Source organism: Pagrus major, chromosome 20 (genome assembly GCF_040436345.1).
Source record: "Pagrus major chromosome 20, Pma_NU_1.0".
In the NCBI taxonomy this organism is placed as follows: Eukaryota; Metazoa; Chordata; class Actinopteri; order Spariformes; family Sparidae; genus Pagrus; species Pagrus major.
The window spans coordinates 20,671,502-20,683,540 of NC_133234.1; the positions used below are offsets into that span (position 1 = coordinate 20,671,502).

The 12,039-nt window shown below is 38.4% G+C and overlaps 2 protein-coding genes across 2 annotated transcripts; one reads left to right on the forward strand and one right to left on the reverse strand.

Moving 5' to 3' along the window:
• The first annotated feature begins 584 nt into the window (after window positions 1-584).
• On the forward strand, window positions 585-9,064 carry LOC141015218 (5-hydroxytryptamine receptor 3A-like). The gene is made up of 11 exons (XM_073489173.1): window positions 585-621; window positions 2,438-2,595; window positions 3,296-3,340; window positions 3,460-3,569; window positions 4,119-4,288; window positions 4,454-4,614; window positions 5,147-5,357; window positions 5,463-5,636; window positions 6,186-6,271; window positions 6,730-6,867; window positions 8,972-9,064. Exons 1-11 carry the CDS (start codon window positions 585-587, stop codon window positions 9,062-9,064), a joined length of 1,383 nt encoding a protein of 460 aa, XP_073345274.1.
• On the reverse strand, window positions 8,696-11,431 carry LOC141015261 (uncharacterized). The gene is made up of 2 exons (XM_073489224.1): window positions 11,179-11,431; window positions 8,696-10,729 (listed from the first exon to the last, which is right to left on the reverse strand). The coding sequence occupies exons 1-2, from the start codon at window positions 11,270-11,272 to the stop codon at window positions 9,462-9,464; spliced, it is 1,362 nt and encodes a 453-aa protein (XP_073345325.1). The 5' UTR covers window positions 11,273-11,431; the 3' UTR covers window positions 8,696-9,461.
• Window positions 11,432-12,039: the final 608 nt, after the last annotated feature.

Below are 12,039 nucleotides of genomic sequence, written 5' to 3' on the forward strand. Positions count from 1 at the left end.
TTTGTGATATGAAACTGCCTTGAGTCTGTAAAAATATCAAGGAGCCGAAAAATTAAACTAAAGATTTTTACCATAATGTGTAATGTAATCTTTTGTGAAGACAGATTTCATAAAATTGGTATCAAAAAAGTAACAAAATCTATTAATATACACTGTTTTCCTCTCATGCTATAATATAATATTTGGGAATTTTAGGGATGAACAGTAAACAGTTAAGCACTAGTCGTACAATGAGGTTAAATGACACTGCATTAAATGCATTCCTGTGAATCGTTTCTGTGTGTGAAGACCATTGATGGAATCAATAGCACTCGATACAGTTTGTGCCTCAACCAGAAATGACTCTCAAATCCTTCCACAAAACTCCATTAAAACCGCAGAAGTACATCCTGTGGTTCAAGTATTGAGAACCATTGTCTGAGACTACTGAGATCAAGGACAAAGTAACAAAAAGGGGGATGATCATTCTGTTTGTCCAGCCCTCTTCCAGTTTGAGCTAATATTTACGGACAGCACTGAGTTGACTGGGATGCACAATAGCTGTACTCTGACAGACTTTGGATTCTCACTGGTCTGCAGTCATGATGCTTGCTGGCTTCCTCTTTCTGCTCCTCCTCACAGGTAAGGTTTCTCTCATCCTCACCGTATGGTAAACTTTAAATGTGTTTTTCATGCTAATATATAAACAATTCTAAGAAATTCATGAGGCTTTCATTAATGTTTTTAAGCATCTTATAAACTGTTAAATTTCTCATTAGTAAACATGTTTATTATGCTATTATTAACACTTAAAGAGTTTTATTCATCAAGTTATGTTTGGATTACAAATGATACATTATTTTCCCATTCAGCATTTTTTTTGCAAACACATAAGAACATTTTCATTATACATGGGCACATCTTGTTGTTCAGCTTGGTTGGATGATCCAAACAGTGCCACACTGATTTGTACTGACTTGACCATTCTTTTGTTTGTTTGTTGCCATCAAACAGCCTTTTCCTTTGGCACTACATTCCGCTTGTGCGGAGGAATACAGACGTTATACGGTTAAGGAAATATCATTTGTAATGTATTGTAATTGGACATTTTCAGGTGTGTCACATCCCCACATCATAATCTTGGGGGTGCAATTGAGTAAAACTCCAAAAGTTTCTACTTTCAAATGTTCTTTTGTATTTGGGTAAACTCTTTTCATCATTTATAATTTATTTGAACCCCTTTTTGAATTAAATACCATAGGTTCAAAAAAGGCAAAGGAGACACTTCATTCAATTCAATAAGAATCACTATTGACTCAGATAAATAAAAACATCTGATGGGGTTGAGTGTTTTGCCTTTACCACTCTTCTACAGCTTTCGTCATCTCAAAATGGTGTCTAATTTAAGATCCATTCTGGTCTAATGGACGATCCTTGCACAACTAATCAGCAGGGATACATGTGGGTTATTACCCCACTGACAGGGATTTTAGTTTAATGCATCTTTGCCTAATAACTGTGTACTTGCCATCTGTTCATAAAAGCCTAGCGTTTACATTTCCAAACATGAGATCAGTGTCAAATTATGGCGTTTTAGAAGGCTAATGAGACACAAACAGAATTGTTTGCGAGGTTGTTTTCGAAGGGTCGGACTACTTGTGTAGTAAACTTAGTTACATATAGGAGTCTACTGACTGACTGATTGTTTTCCAGTTACCAGTCTGACCCTTGTATTTCCACGGAAACGTAGATAACACAAGCAAAAGCTTTCATTTTTTGAGAGCTAGTTGCCTCTCAACATGAACACATTTTGATTATATCTTTTGTTTTGTTGGTAATATTTGTAGAATTGCTTTCAAATCGGTCCTGGCTGTATCACTGTCATGCCTCAAATGACCTTAAAGCACACCCTCTAGTGTTATAGGCCTTTTACTTAATTAACATAACAAGAAATAAGAGGAAATGCCCTTTTGTTTTCTCGTGACAACAGAATCATACATTTCTGATCTTGAGATAATGATACTAAAAAAAACTAGAACAGCTGTTCTGTATACTTCAGACAAATACTTTCCATGTTAACCATCTCAGTTTTGCATGTCGGCATGCTAACATTTGCTATTTAGCACTAAACAGAAAGTCCAGCTGAGGGTAATGGGACTGTCACTAGTTTTGGAGGTATTTGCTCATAAACCAATGTATATAGAAAACAAAAAAAATGATCAGATGATGCCACTAGAGGAGTGCAATCCATCATATGAATTTAGACACAGATGGTACATACAATGATTTTTTTAAAAAATTAGAAGTAAATGAAGGAACATAACTCAAACATGGCCGCTCAGAAGTTCCAAGTTAAAGCAAAATCAAAAGCACGGTAATCAGCATCGCATTTCCGAATTTCTTTTTGTTTTAAAGTAACCTGTCCTATAGATAATGTGTCTTGATGTTTTCTCTGTAGATGGAGAATCGTCCAACAGTAGCTGCAGTTATCGGGATCTTTATAGGTATTTGAACCCTACAGGTAAGAAGGAGAACACTATGACCCGGCCTGTTAAAAACCACACAGAACCCATTGAGATCATCCTGGATGTACTAATCTATGCCATTCTAGATGTGGTAAGTTGTTGCTTATAATTATATTTATTTTCATTTGTCTGTTTGTGAAAAAATTACATTGCATGTTCTGGAAAGTCAGGACATGGGCCAACAAAGAAATGAATAGTTTTTGGTGTTCACTTTCTTCTTGATGTGTAAACCTTGTTGTGGTGCTGAAGAAACAAAATATACCGTATGTGCACTATTGACTGGATATTAAAAAGAACGACTTGATAGTAAATGAATGGTTAATGATTAATTCCTGAATATGTGATTTGAGGACTATATAGTAGATAAGGATGAGTTACTGAGTTACTTATGAACTAATCATAACTTACTGACATACTGACCACTTTCTTCTTGATTAACTATCAACCAGCCACTGAGTGGACAAGAACTAGTGACAACTCATTGCAGACACATTATTTACAAATTACCTAATCATTAGTTACTTATTTACAATTCATAAACTATCAAGTCGTTCCTGATTTGTTCCTTATTTGTTCCTCAGTAACTAGTCACGTTTTTGTGTACTTTGTTGTAAAGTGTTACCCCTTTAAGAATGTCTAAACTTCGCTGGTTAATAAAACAACAATCTATTTTGTGTAGCCTTGGTGGTTGTTTGTGAATTGTTTAGCCTACTGCCTGTTCAAAGCTGTGTCACATAAACTCTGATGTTTGCAAACTTGTAGTAACAAGTAACACATTTCTTTGCTCATAGAATGAGAAGGAACAGAAATTTGTTTCTTACATTTGGATTGACATGGTGAGTTCTCTCTGAGGAAGAAAACATTTTTTGACTGAATGAATTCCCACCTCTCACTCTGTTGGGAAAGTCAGATTTATTTTGTTAAAATTACATTGTCTCCTTGTTTTCCTCTGTAGAAATGGGTTGATGAGTACATGTCTTGGAATCCTGCGGATTTCTGTGATATTGACGATATGATTCTCCCTACTAAAAAATTATGGAACCCAGATCTAGCTATTGAAGAGATGTAAGTTTGAATGTGTGTGCATGCTCTCATGCTCACAAATCCATATACACTCAGACAGTAACTGGTATTGTTACTGTAAAGAAATGATTCAAAATTATAGCATTTATACAGTATGCCAAACAGTTTAGCAACAGGGTTTAGACATGTTTTATTTAAAATAATATTCATTGCCTATATGTATTGTATTTTCATTGTGCAATGACTTATCAAAGCCAATCAAGATAAAAGTAATGCCACACAAAATGGCCCCATCATCTCAAAACCTTGTTCTGCTGACAAATTGTTCAAGGCCTCTGAACAAATTTGATGTGTGATATTATCATACACATCTATGGATAGTGTTTATATTGTGTCTATATTTAAAGAAACAATTGTAGAAATTAGGCTATGAGCATTTAGCATTTAAATATAGATATTGCAGTTACATCAGATGCATCATAGTTAATTTTATATTTCAGTGTATTTTACATGAAGTTATGTTCTATAATGTATTAAGTTATACACTTTGTAAAATTCAGTTTAAAGGACACGTGTTTTTTTCTAATGCAGGACAGAGAGGGACAAGGCCACTGAGAGTCCATTTCTCGGTGTTTACAGCAACGGTACCGTCTGGCTTAGGAACGACATGATGGTGATCAGCACCTGCACGATGAACGTTTACAAATTCCCCTTTGACAGTCAGAGCTGCACCCTCTCCTTCAAGTCTAACAGATACACTGGTGAGTCTTGTAGCTGATGTATTTTAAAGGTTTTATAAATTCCTATCAGTTCATGTTTTCTTTTGTCTTAAATGACTTTGAGTCTAGCTGAACACGTATAATCATTCCTTCTTTGCTAACCTGCAAGGAAACCTCACAGTTTTTATTTTTTATCTCCCACTTCAGATAAGGAAATGCACTTAGTTCAGTTGGCTGACTCTACACACAACACTAATTGGTCTCACAGGAAGATGCGGACGCAGTCTGAGTGGCTGTTCATCAACATGGACATCACTAACAAAACTTCCGACAATTTTGGACTCAACCAGAGCATGTTGGTTTGCACTGTAAGTATTTGTGGATACAGACACACAGAGATGGAAAGTGAAGTTTTTCCATTCCACCTCTGTGTCCTAACCCCAGAAGTCTTTTCTAGAGAAGGATTCAGTCCCTATCCAGGAGTTTGGTTGCTGAACCAGTGCTGTGTGCTAAACTATATCATGTTGGTGCTACACCACCTCCAGCAGCAACTCGGGCCACCAGTCCACCATGTGCACTGTGGACGAAATGACCACACGGATAATCAAAGCACATTTCAAGATCAGGAAAATAACAAACTATTCGAGAGCTGCATAGAAAATAGAGCGTGACGTCTTTAAAACGTCAAGAAATATTTGCGTCTTTCTCTATTTTCAGCCTTCCTCTTTCATAGCTGCATTTACTTAACGAGTGATTTGAGTTTTTCTAGCACCAGTGCAGACGTGGGGGATTACCATGTTGTTGCAACTTGTGTACGACCATATACCTGTAATACCTGTAGTTGCTTCAGTTCAGCCTTTATTTGAATCAACCACCTGACCCTTCAGTATCTTTTCACAGATCAACATGAAGAGGCGCTCTATCCTCTATGTTGTCAACTTCATGCTGCCCATCCTGTTCTTCTTGGGTCTGGACTTGGCCTCCTTCCTGATCTCAGACAGTGGGGGCGAGAAGCTCGGCTTCAAGGTCACTGTGCTGCTTGCTGTCACTGTGATGCAACTTATCCTGAATGAAATCCTGCCTTCTTCTTCAGACAGGATTCCACTTATAGGTAAAGAAGCTCAGAGTCAATGCACTTCATATGAGCAGGAACAGCACATGCTGAATCAATGTGTAGTTATTTGTCCACATTACTGATGATGTCCTCCCCCTTTAGCGACCTACATTATTGGGATTTTTGGTTTGATGATGTTCAGCCTCATGGAGACGATTTTGGTGATGTATCTGTTGGAGAGAGACTCGAAAGAAAGCGAGCCAAACGGAGACCAAAGCCTGAGTGAGGACTGTGGGGACAAACAAGGCAAACTCAGCCTCGATAACTGTTTCAGGGGTGAGTTTTACAACAACTATTATGGAGGTTTGAATAATATTTATGATCTCAGAAGTAGTTTAAAACATTCAAAAATAAACTAAATATATCAACAGAATGTGCAGAAGGAGAATAAGAAGTTTTAAAGTTGCATGTATGTCCAAAGCCGCTCCTCATCAGTGTTATCCTCCACTGCCCCGGGTCTGAAAACCTCCTTCTCCCAGCGGTCTAAAGCTCCTGTGCTAGCATTGTAAACACCAACAGTCCCCCTGTGCTCTGAGCTCCCAGTCTGGGCAGAGTCAGCCGAGGACCACTAGCTGCACAGCTAACTCAGCTAACTAGCTAAGGGCAGCTACATTTAGCTGCAGTTATCAGTTACTCTAGTGATATACTGTCCCCTAATTGTCTTGAGTATGATTTCTACAGGTGGCCAGTTCTTGCATAGTGCACCTTTAAGTTACTTTATGGTTTCTCTGAAACAGCTATATGTAAAATGTCTGGTACAAATGAGGTAACTGTGTTATTTTAAATATACACTAATCATGTTTTGTGTCTAATTCATCATTTCAGGCGTTAATAAATGGATTCACTCTGCCTGTGTCTGTGATGTCTCTGCCAGTAAAACACCACCTGAAGTGCGGCCATTGCCCCAAGAGGTGAGGATTAAGTTTTACTTTTTAATATTTTACCCAAATTGACCATCTCCTGCTGAAATATTGTGGCTTATCCAGATTCCTGGTGTAATTACATTTTGAAAAAAGCATCGAGTGGATAGGCCTTAAAACAACTTAAAACAGCAATTTCTTCCTGCAGTTTCAAAGCAAAACCATCATAAAATCCAAGGCTGTGACCAGTGAATGGGAGCTATCCTTGACCATATTGGTCCTCTCATAATCAGAAAGAAAACATCCATCTCCATGGCTCATTGATCACACTACCTAAAAAGGCATCGAAGAAAAGCTGAATTATATGGAAAGTTAATGAGTACAACTTGTGCAGTTTAAAGTACAAAAAAACAATTGACACAGAAATGGGAATGTAAAACTTGAAAGCAGTTAATAATAGCAGCATAATCATGTTTGTTAAACCACAGTTATTAAATCACTTTTTTCAGGGAAGCAGCAGCCAGCTGATGGAGGAGTCCAAAGACCCAGAAAAGCTGTCAGACGAGCTGAGGGAGGTGGTGAAACTGCCGTCTCTGCTCCTCAACAGCAAGAAGGAAGACGTGAAGCCTGCTGGCTACTGGAGGAGAGTGTGTAAAAGAATCAACAAAGTTTTCTTAATTTTCTATATCGTAGCTGCCAGTGTGTTTTTAGTATATATGGTTGTCTGTTGGAATGAAGAATAGTGCTAAAAAATGACACATAAAGATAAACAAGGTAGGTATCAGAAGGTCCGATCTTACGTCACTAACCACACAAGTTACGCTCACCAGTCTAAGTAAACAGTCCCTCGTAATTTGCATGTTTCACACAAGTTGTAGACTGATGTCTTTGCAATGTAATAATCATAATCCTTTTGTACAAGGAATCCACCAATACACATATTAAATCAAAAATTAAGCACGCAGGTGTAAACAAAATTGCATGTTGACCTACTTAAATATATCTGTATAATATGGATAATCTTTATAATCCACCAAAAAGCATGTTTACATAAAATTTCAAGTTAAAGAGGTCATATTATGCTAATTATCAGGTTCATACTTTTATTTGGGGGTCCTAGTAGAATAGGTTTACGTACTTTAATTATCAAAAAGCACGTTATTTTTCTCATATGGTGCTTTGCTGCAGTATCCCTTTTCACACTGTGTCTTGAATGCCCCGTTTTGGCTACAGAGTGAGACATCTCGCCTCTGTTTAATCTTTGGTGAGAGCTGCACATGCACATTACTTAACAGGCAGATGTAGCCAATCAGAGGCAGAGTAGAGCGGGTCATGCCAAGCAAGGTAGTGTGATCTAAATAACACCGCTACAGCAGTATCAACTGTATGTCTGCTGACTGACTGGAGTGTATATATCTTATAATAAATATATAAAATATATTTATATAATGTCTGTTACATAGTGATGCACATAAGTTACAGAAGTAAAGGCTCGTCTCCAAACCAGGCGTTCCAGTCAGTGCAGGAGCAGTGTTTTCTGTGGGAGAGAGTAACTCCCTTTGGTGTGGACTTTGGGCTTTTTCACTTTCCAGACCTTTTTACATGCACAAAAATGCTACATAACACAACAAAGGAAAGGCAAAAGCCCAAAAAGCATAATATGACCTCTCAGCAAAAGCTATCATGACTTTATCTTTTCCCCTAGTACAGTATACATCAAGCCACCTAGTTTGTAAAACAAGTTACAAAGTTGTAGTCTACAAGTTTAGGCTTAGATACCAGGTGATGCACTGGAGTAATTTAGAATATGAAACAAAATGACTTTGATGTGTAAAAATTGTTCCAGAGTCCCTTTAACAATCCTGAAACACGTCTATTCTATTCTGAAAACATAGAACATGTTCTTGTATATGTATATAACTATCATTATGTATTTCTGTGTTTTATGTACTCATAATCAAATGCTACTCTATACTGGCTCTGAGGAGATGTATGAGACTCTTTCTAATCTGTGAATAAACAATAAAAAGAAAAAAAAACTATTGTGTCCAGATTTCAAGATGCATTTGCACTCCATGTATATTTTTTGTAATGTATATTAGAATTATCTGTCAGGGTGGGGTACTATTTCATGTCATGTCATATTATTATGAGAAAATGTAAAATATCAAAAACAAATTCATGATAGGCTAGAACAGGTTTGAATCATATGCTTAAAGGTTGGTGTACATTTTCACATTTTAGCATTTATAAGCAGTGTTGTACTTAAAAGTCATACTTGAATAAAAGTAAATATATTGCGGAATTACAAGTCACCCATACCAATAGTGTGACGTGAATATCTTGATTTACTGGAATTAACAGGAAGTTATTTATTGTAGTTTGACCTGCTGAGTTCGCCGATTCACCAACACAGTTCCAGGCAGCAATAATGGACACACAGCTTATGGAGTCAACTGAGGTTTTTTTTTTTTTTTTAAAAGCCCATAAGCAGTCAACAATCATAACACAGTTAAATCTAAACATACAAACATGATACACATTATCTCATCCATAAATCCACATAAAAATAAAAAAGGAGCTTCTCATAAGTGCAGAAGTTGCCTGACAATCATCACGTTTTTAAGTCTTCTTCAATATCAAAGTAATCTATTGATAGGTGTCTGTTCATTCAGGGGTACATTACAAACATAAATAACAAATTCAGCATATTTTTAATGATCCGAGTTCTCTGGATGTCTGGCACTGCAGTCATGGGTGTACAGCAGACCTATTAAACTGGCAGCCCGTGGGCCAAATGCCAATTTTGACCGCAAGAGGAAACCTGGAGGGTTGTATGACTGAAGCAGGTTCTCTTGTGGTTTCTTTCTGTAGTTTGCTCCATCCATTCTGGACATGAGCTAACAAGTGAAAAGTTTTTGGTATTCTCTTTTTCTTTTTATGTAAACCCTGATACTGATGAAACAGAATATACTGTATGTGTACTGTTTACTGGATATTACATATGGAGAGGATGATGATAAATTCTAGCTGTGAGTGCACAAGAGTGCAGAGGCCATGCAGGAATAGGGCCAGTTTGTGATGTCTCTAGTCAAGATGCTTTCTATTGCTACTGTGAAAACGCTGACAAGAATTTGGGAATCAGGAATTTAGCCTTCTGAAGAATCCAGAAAAAGTAGAGCCTTTTCTGTGCTTTTCTTTTTTTTTTTTTACCAGGGCGGTGATGTGCACTGTACAGTTTCTATCCTGAGTGAGCTTTCATATGTAACCTCAGACTTCCCTGTTGTTTAAATCTCTTACCGCAAACACCACAACCAAATGGTTTCCCCCCTGTGTGGACCATCACGTGTGCCTTCAGACTTCCCTGATGTGTAAATTTTTTACCACAAGTTTCACAACCAAATGGTTTTTCACCTGTGTGGACTCTACTGTGTATCTTAAGATGTGCTGTCCGATTAAATCTTTTCCCACATATATCACAACCAAATGGTTTGTCTCCTGAGTGGACTCGCATGTGTGCCTTATGACTTCCCTGATGAGTAAATCTTTTACCACAAACATCACAACCAAATGGTTTCTCTCCTGTGTGAACTCGCATGTGTCTCTCAAAATTACTCTTAAGGCTAAATCTTGTCCCACAATCATCGCAACCAAATGGTTTCTCTCCTGTGTGGACTCTCGTGTGTGTGTTTAGATCTCCCTGTTGTGTAAATCTTTTACCACAAACATCACAACCAAAAGGTTTCTCTCCTGTGTGGACTCTCATGTGTGTCTTTAGATTTCCTTGTTGTGTAAATCGTTTACCACAAACATCACAACCAAAGGGTTTCTCTCCTGTGTGCACTCTCATGTGTGTCTTTAGATCTCCCTGTTGTATATATCTTTTACCGCAAACGTCACAACCAAATGGCTTCACTCCTGAGTGGACTTGTTTTTTCCCAACATTACATCCAACATCACTCACAGGGCCTTCCTTATATTTCACATCATTTACTTCTGACTCAGGTGCCCTGGTCTCCTCACAACCACTGTCACTGTCTTCAGTTTCAGATCCAGACTCTAACAAAGGTTCTTGCCAATCACCAGAACTGACATCAGTCTCAGAACAGTCTGAAGCCTTTTCATCAGTATTTAGTGGTGGATGACTATCTGGATCTCGGTTCCTGGCAGGTTCAGATCCGCCACAGTCCTCTCCATCAGTTTCTGTTTTTATCTGTGTTGCTGAGCTGCTGGCTGGAGGCTCTGCCTGTCTGTTGTCCTCAGTTAGGCTTTGATGAAGCTGTGAGATTTGAGGTTTCTTTTCATCATCTTCACTCTTCACAGCTGCATCAAGGAATGGGAACCTGGTGATATCAGCCTCCTTCAGCCCATGAAGCTGCTCTCCCTCCTGACTGGTCCAGTGTTCCTCATGTTCCTCTTTTATGTGTAGGGGCCCTGGGTCCTTCTGGTCCAGGCTGGGGCTCCACTCAGAGGAATCCTCTTCTTTGATCACCAACAGCTGTTGGACATCTGGAGGGGACATTAAAACACACAAACAACATGTTGGCAGCTGTTTTTAAGGGCATGAATTATATCCAGGAGAAGAATAAGTGTAATTTTAGTACTGTTAGTGAGGAGTGAGGTAGTCTTTACATTGTTTTTTACCCAAATCTCCTTCAAAATGTGATTGTTCTTTTTTTTTTTTAAATCATAACTTTCACTAATATCATCAAGTCAGCATGAAGAAACATTATTTTTGTGCAAATCAAACAAACAACAGGGTAATTTATTGATGGTCCCTAAGTCAGCCTCCAGTGCAGCGCGACGTTCAGGGAGGCGAGCGAACCGTCCTCCTGCTGCCAACACTGGGTGAAAGTCCGCGAGTCTGTAAGAACCGTACAGTCCGGACATTTGGAGGCAGCATGTGTCGCTTACTTCTGTACAACATGGTGGTGTAGGAGATGTGGATGGTGGTGTACCTGAGCTGGAGGGTGAACTCTGTCGGAGTCGTTTGTTGCTTGAAGTGGCGCTGGCTTTGCTCGTTTTCGCTTCGGCTGCATCGTCCTTGTTCATTATGCAGACGCTGTGAAAACACTCGTCGGTCTGTTGTTCCAGGTGGTTCAGGTCGTTTGGTGTTGTAGTCCGGTTTTGGAGTGAAAAGGAGAAAACATCAGATGAAGAAAAATAGAGAGAACCAACAAGGTTTTATCTCCGAGGAGAGAAGTTTGTGTTGTTGACAGTCTGGTATAAGGGGGCCGCCATCTTGGTTCTCGTACTGTCTCGTGAGAGTTGGTTTCACAGAGGCTCGTTCGAGATGAAGTGCGCCTCGGCTGCAGGGGGCGGAGCCAAAGAGCTGCGTTCAAGTCGGACAGTTTATTTATGGGGTTTTATTTTATTTATTTAGTTTTATTGATTTAAATGTTATCAGACACATTTATCAGTTTGTACACAGTCTGGTGATCTGTGACTTCTGTTCATGGATCAACCTCCATTTTACATAAATTCTCACTTAAATCAGCTTCATATCAGTTGGCTGCTGTTTATAAATCATCTGAGCAGACCTGTCCCTCTCAGACTACATTAATTAATGAAATACGTTAAAAGTCAAACACAAAGGAAACAAATACAAGACACTAGTTTTCATTATTGATCCTCACATATCTATACTGTCGGGGCTTCTCATCTGAATCATCACATCCAACCTACCAAGTTTTTGTGTTTTTAAATTTTTTACAGGCCGATTTAAATTAGTCCAATGTTAACAATGATTTATTGTGTGCTGTTTATAATATGAATGTGGGCTGTTTAGTCTCCACATCAGCCACACAGCATGTATTCTG

What these genes read in the sequence shown, in the direction of transcription:
- LOC141015218 (XM_073489173.1), top strand. Translation starts at nt 585, where the DNA reads ATGCTTGCTGGCTTCCTCTTTCTGCTCCTCCTCACAG. An exon ending in AGACAGGATTCCACTTATAG is followed by an intron (nt 5,358 to 5,462) that starts GTAAAGAAGCTC and finishes CTCCCCCTTTAG; the next exon opens with CGACCTACATTATTGGGATT. An exon ending in CCTCGATAACTGTTTCAGGG is followed by an intron (nt 5,637 to 6,185) that starts GTGAGTTTTACA and finishes TCATCATTTCAG; the next exon opens with GCGTTAATAAATGGATTCAC.
- LOC141015261 (XM_073489224.1), bottom strand. Translation starts at nt 11,272, where the DNA reads ATGAACAAGGACGATGCAGCCGAAGCGAAAACGAGCAAAGCCAGCGCC. An exon ending in GAGTTCACCCTCCAGCTCAG is followed by an intron (nt 10,730 to 11,178) that starts GTACACCACCAT and finishes TGTCCCCTCCAG; the next exon opens with ATGTCCAACAGCTGTTGGTG.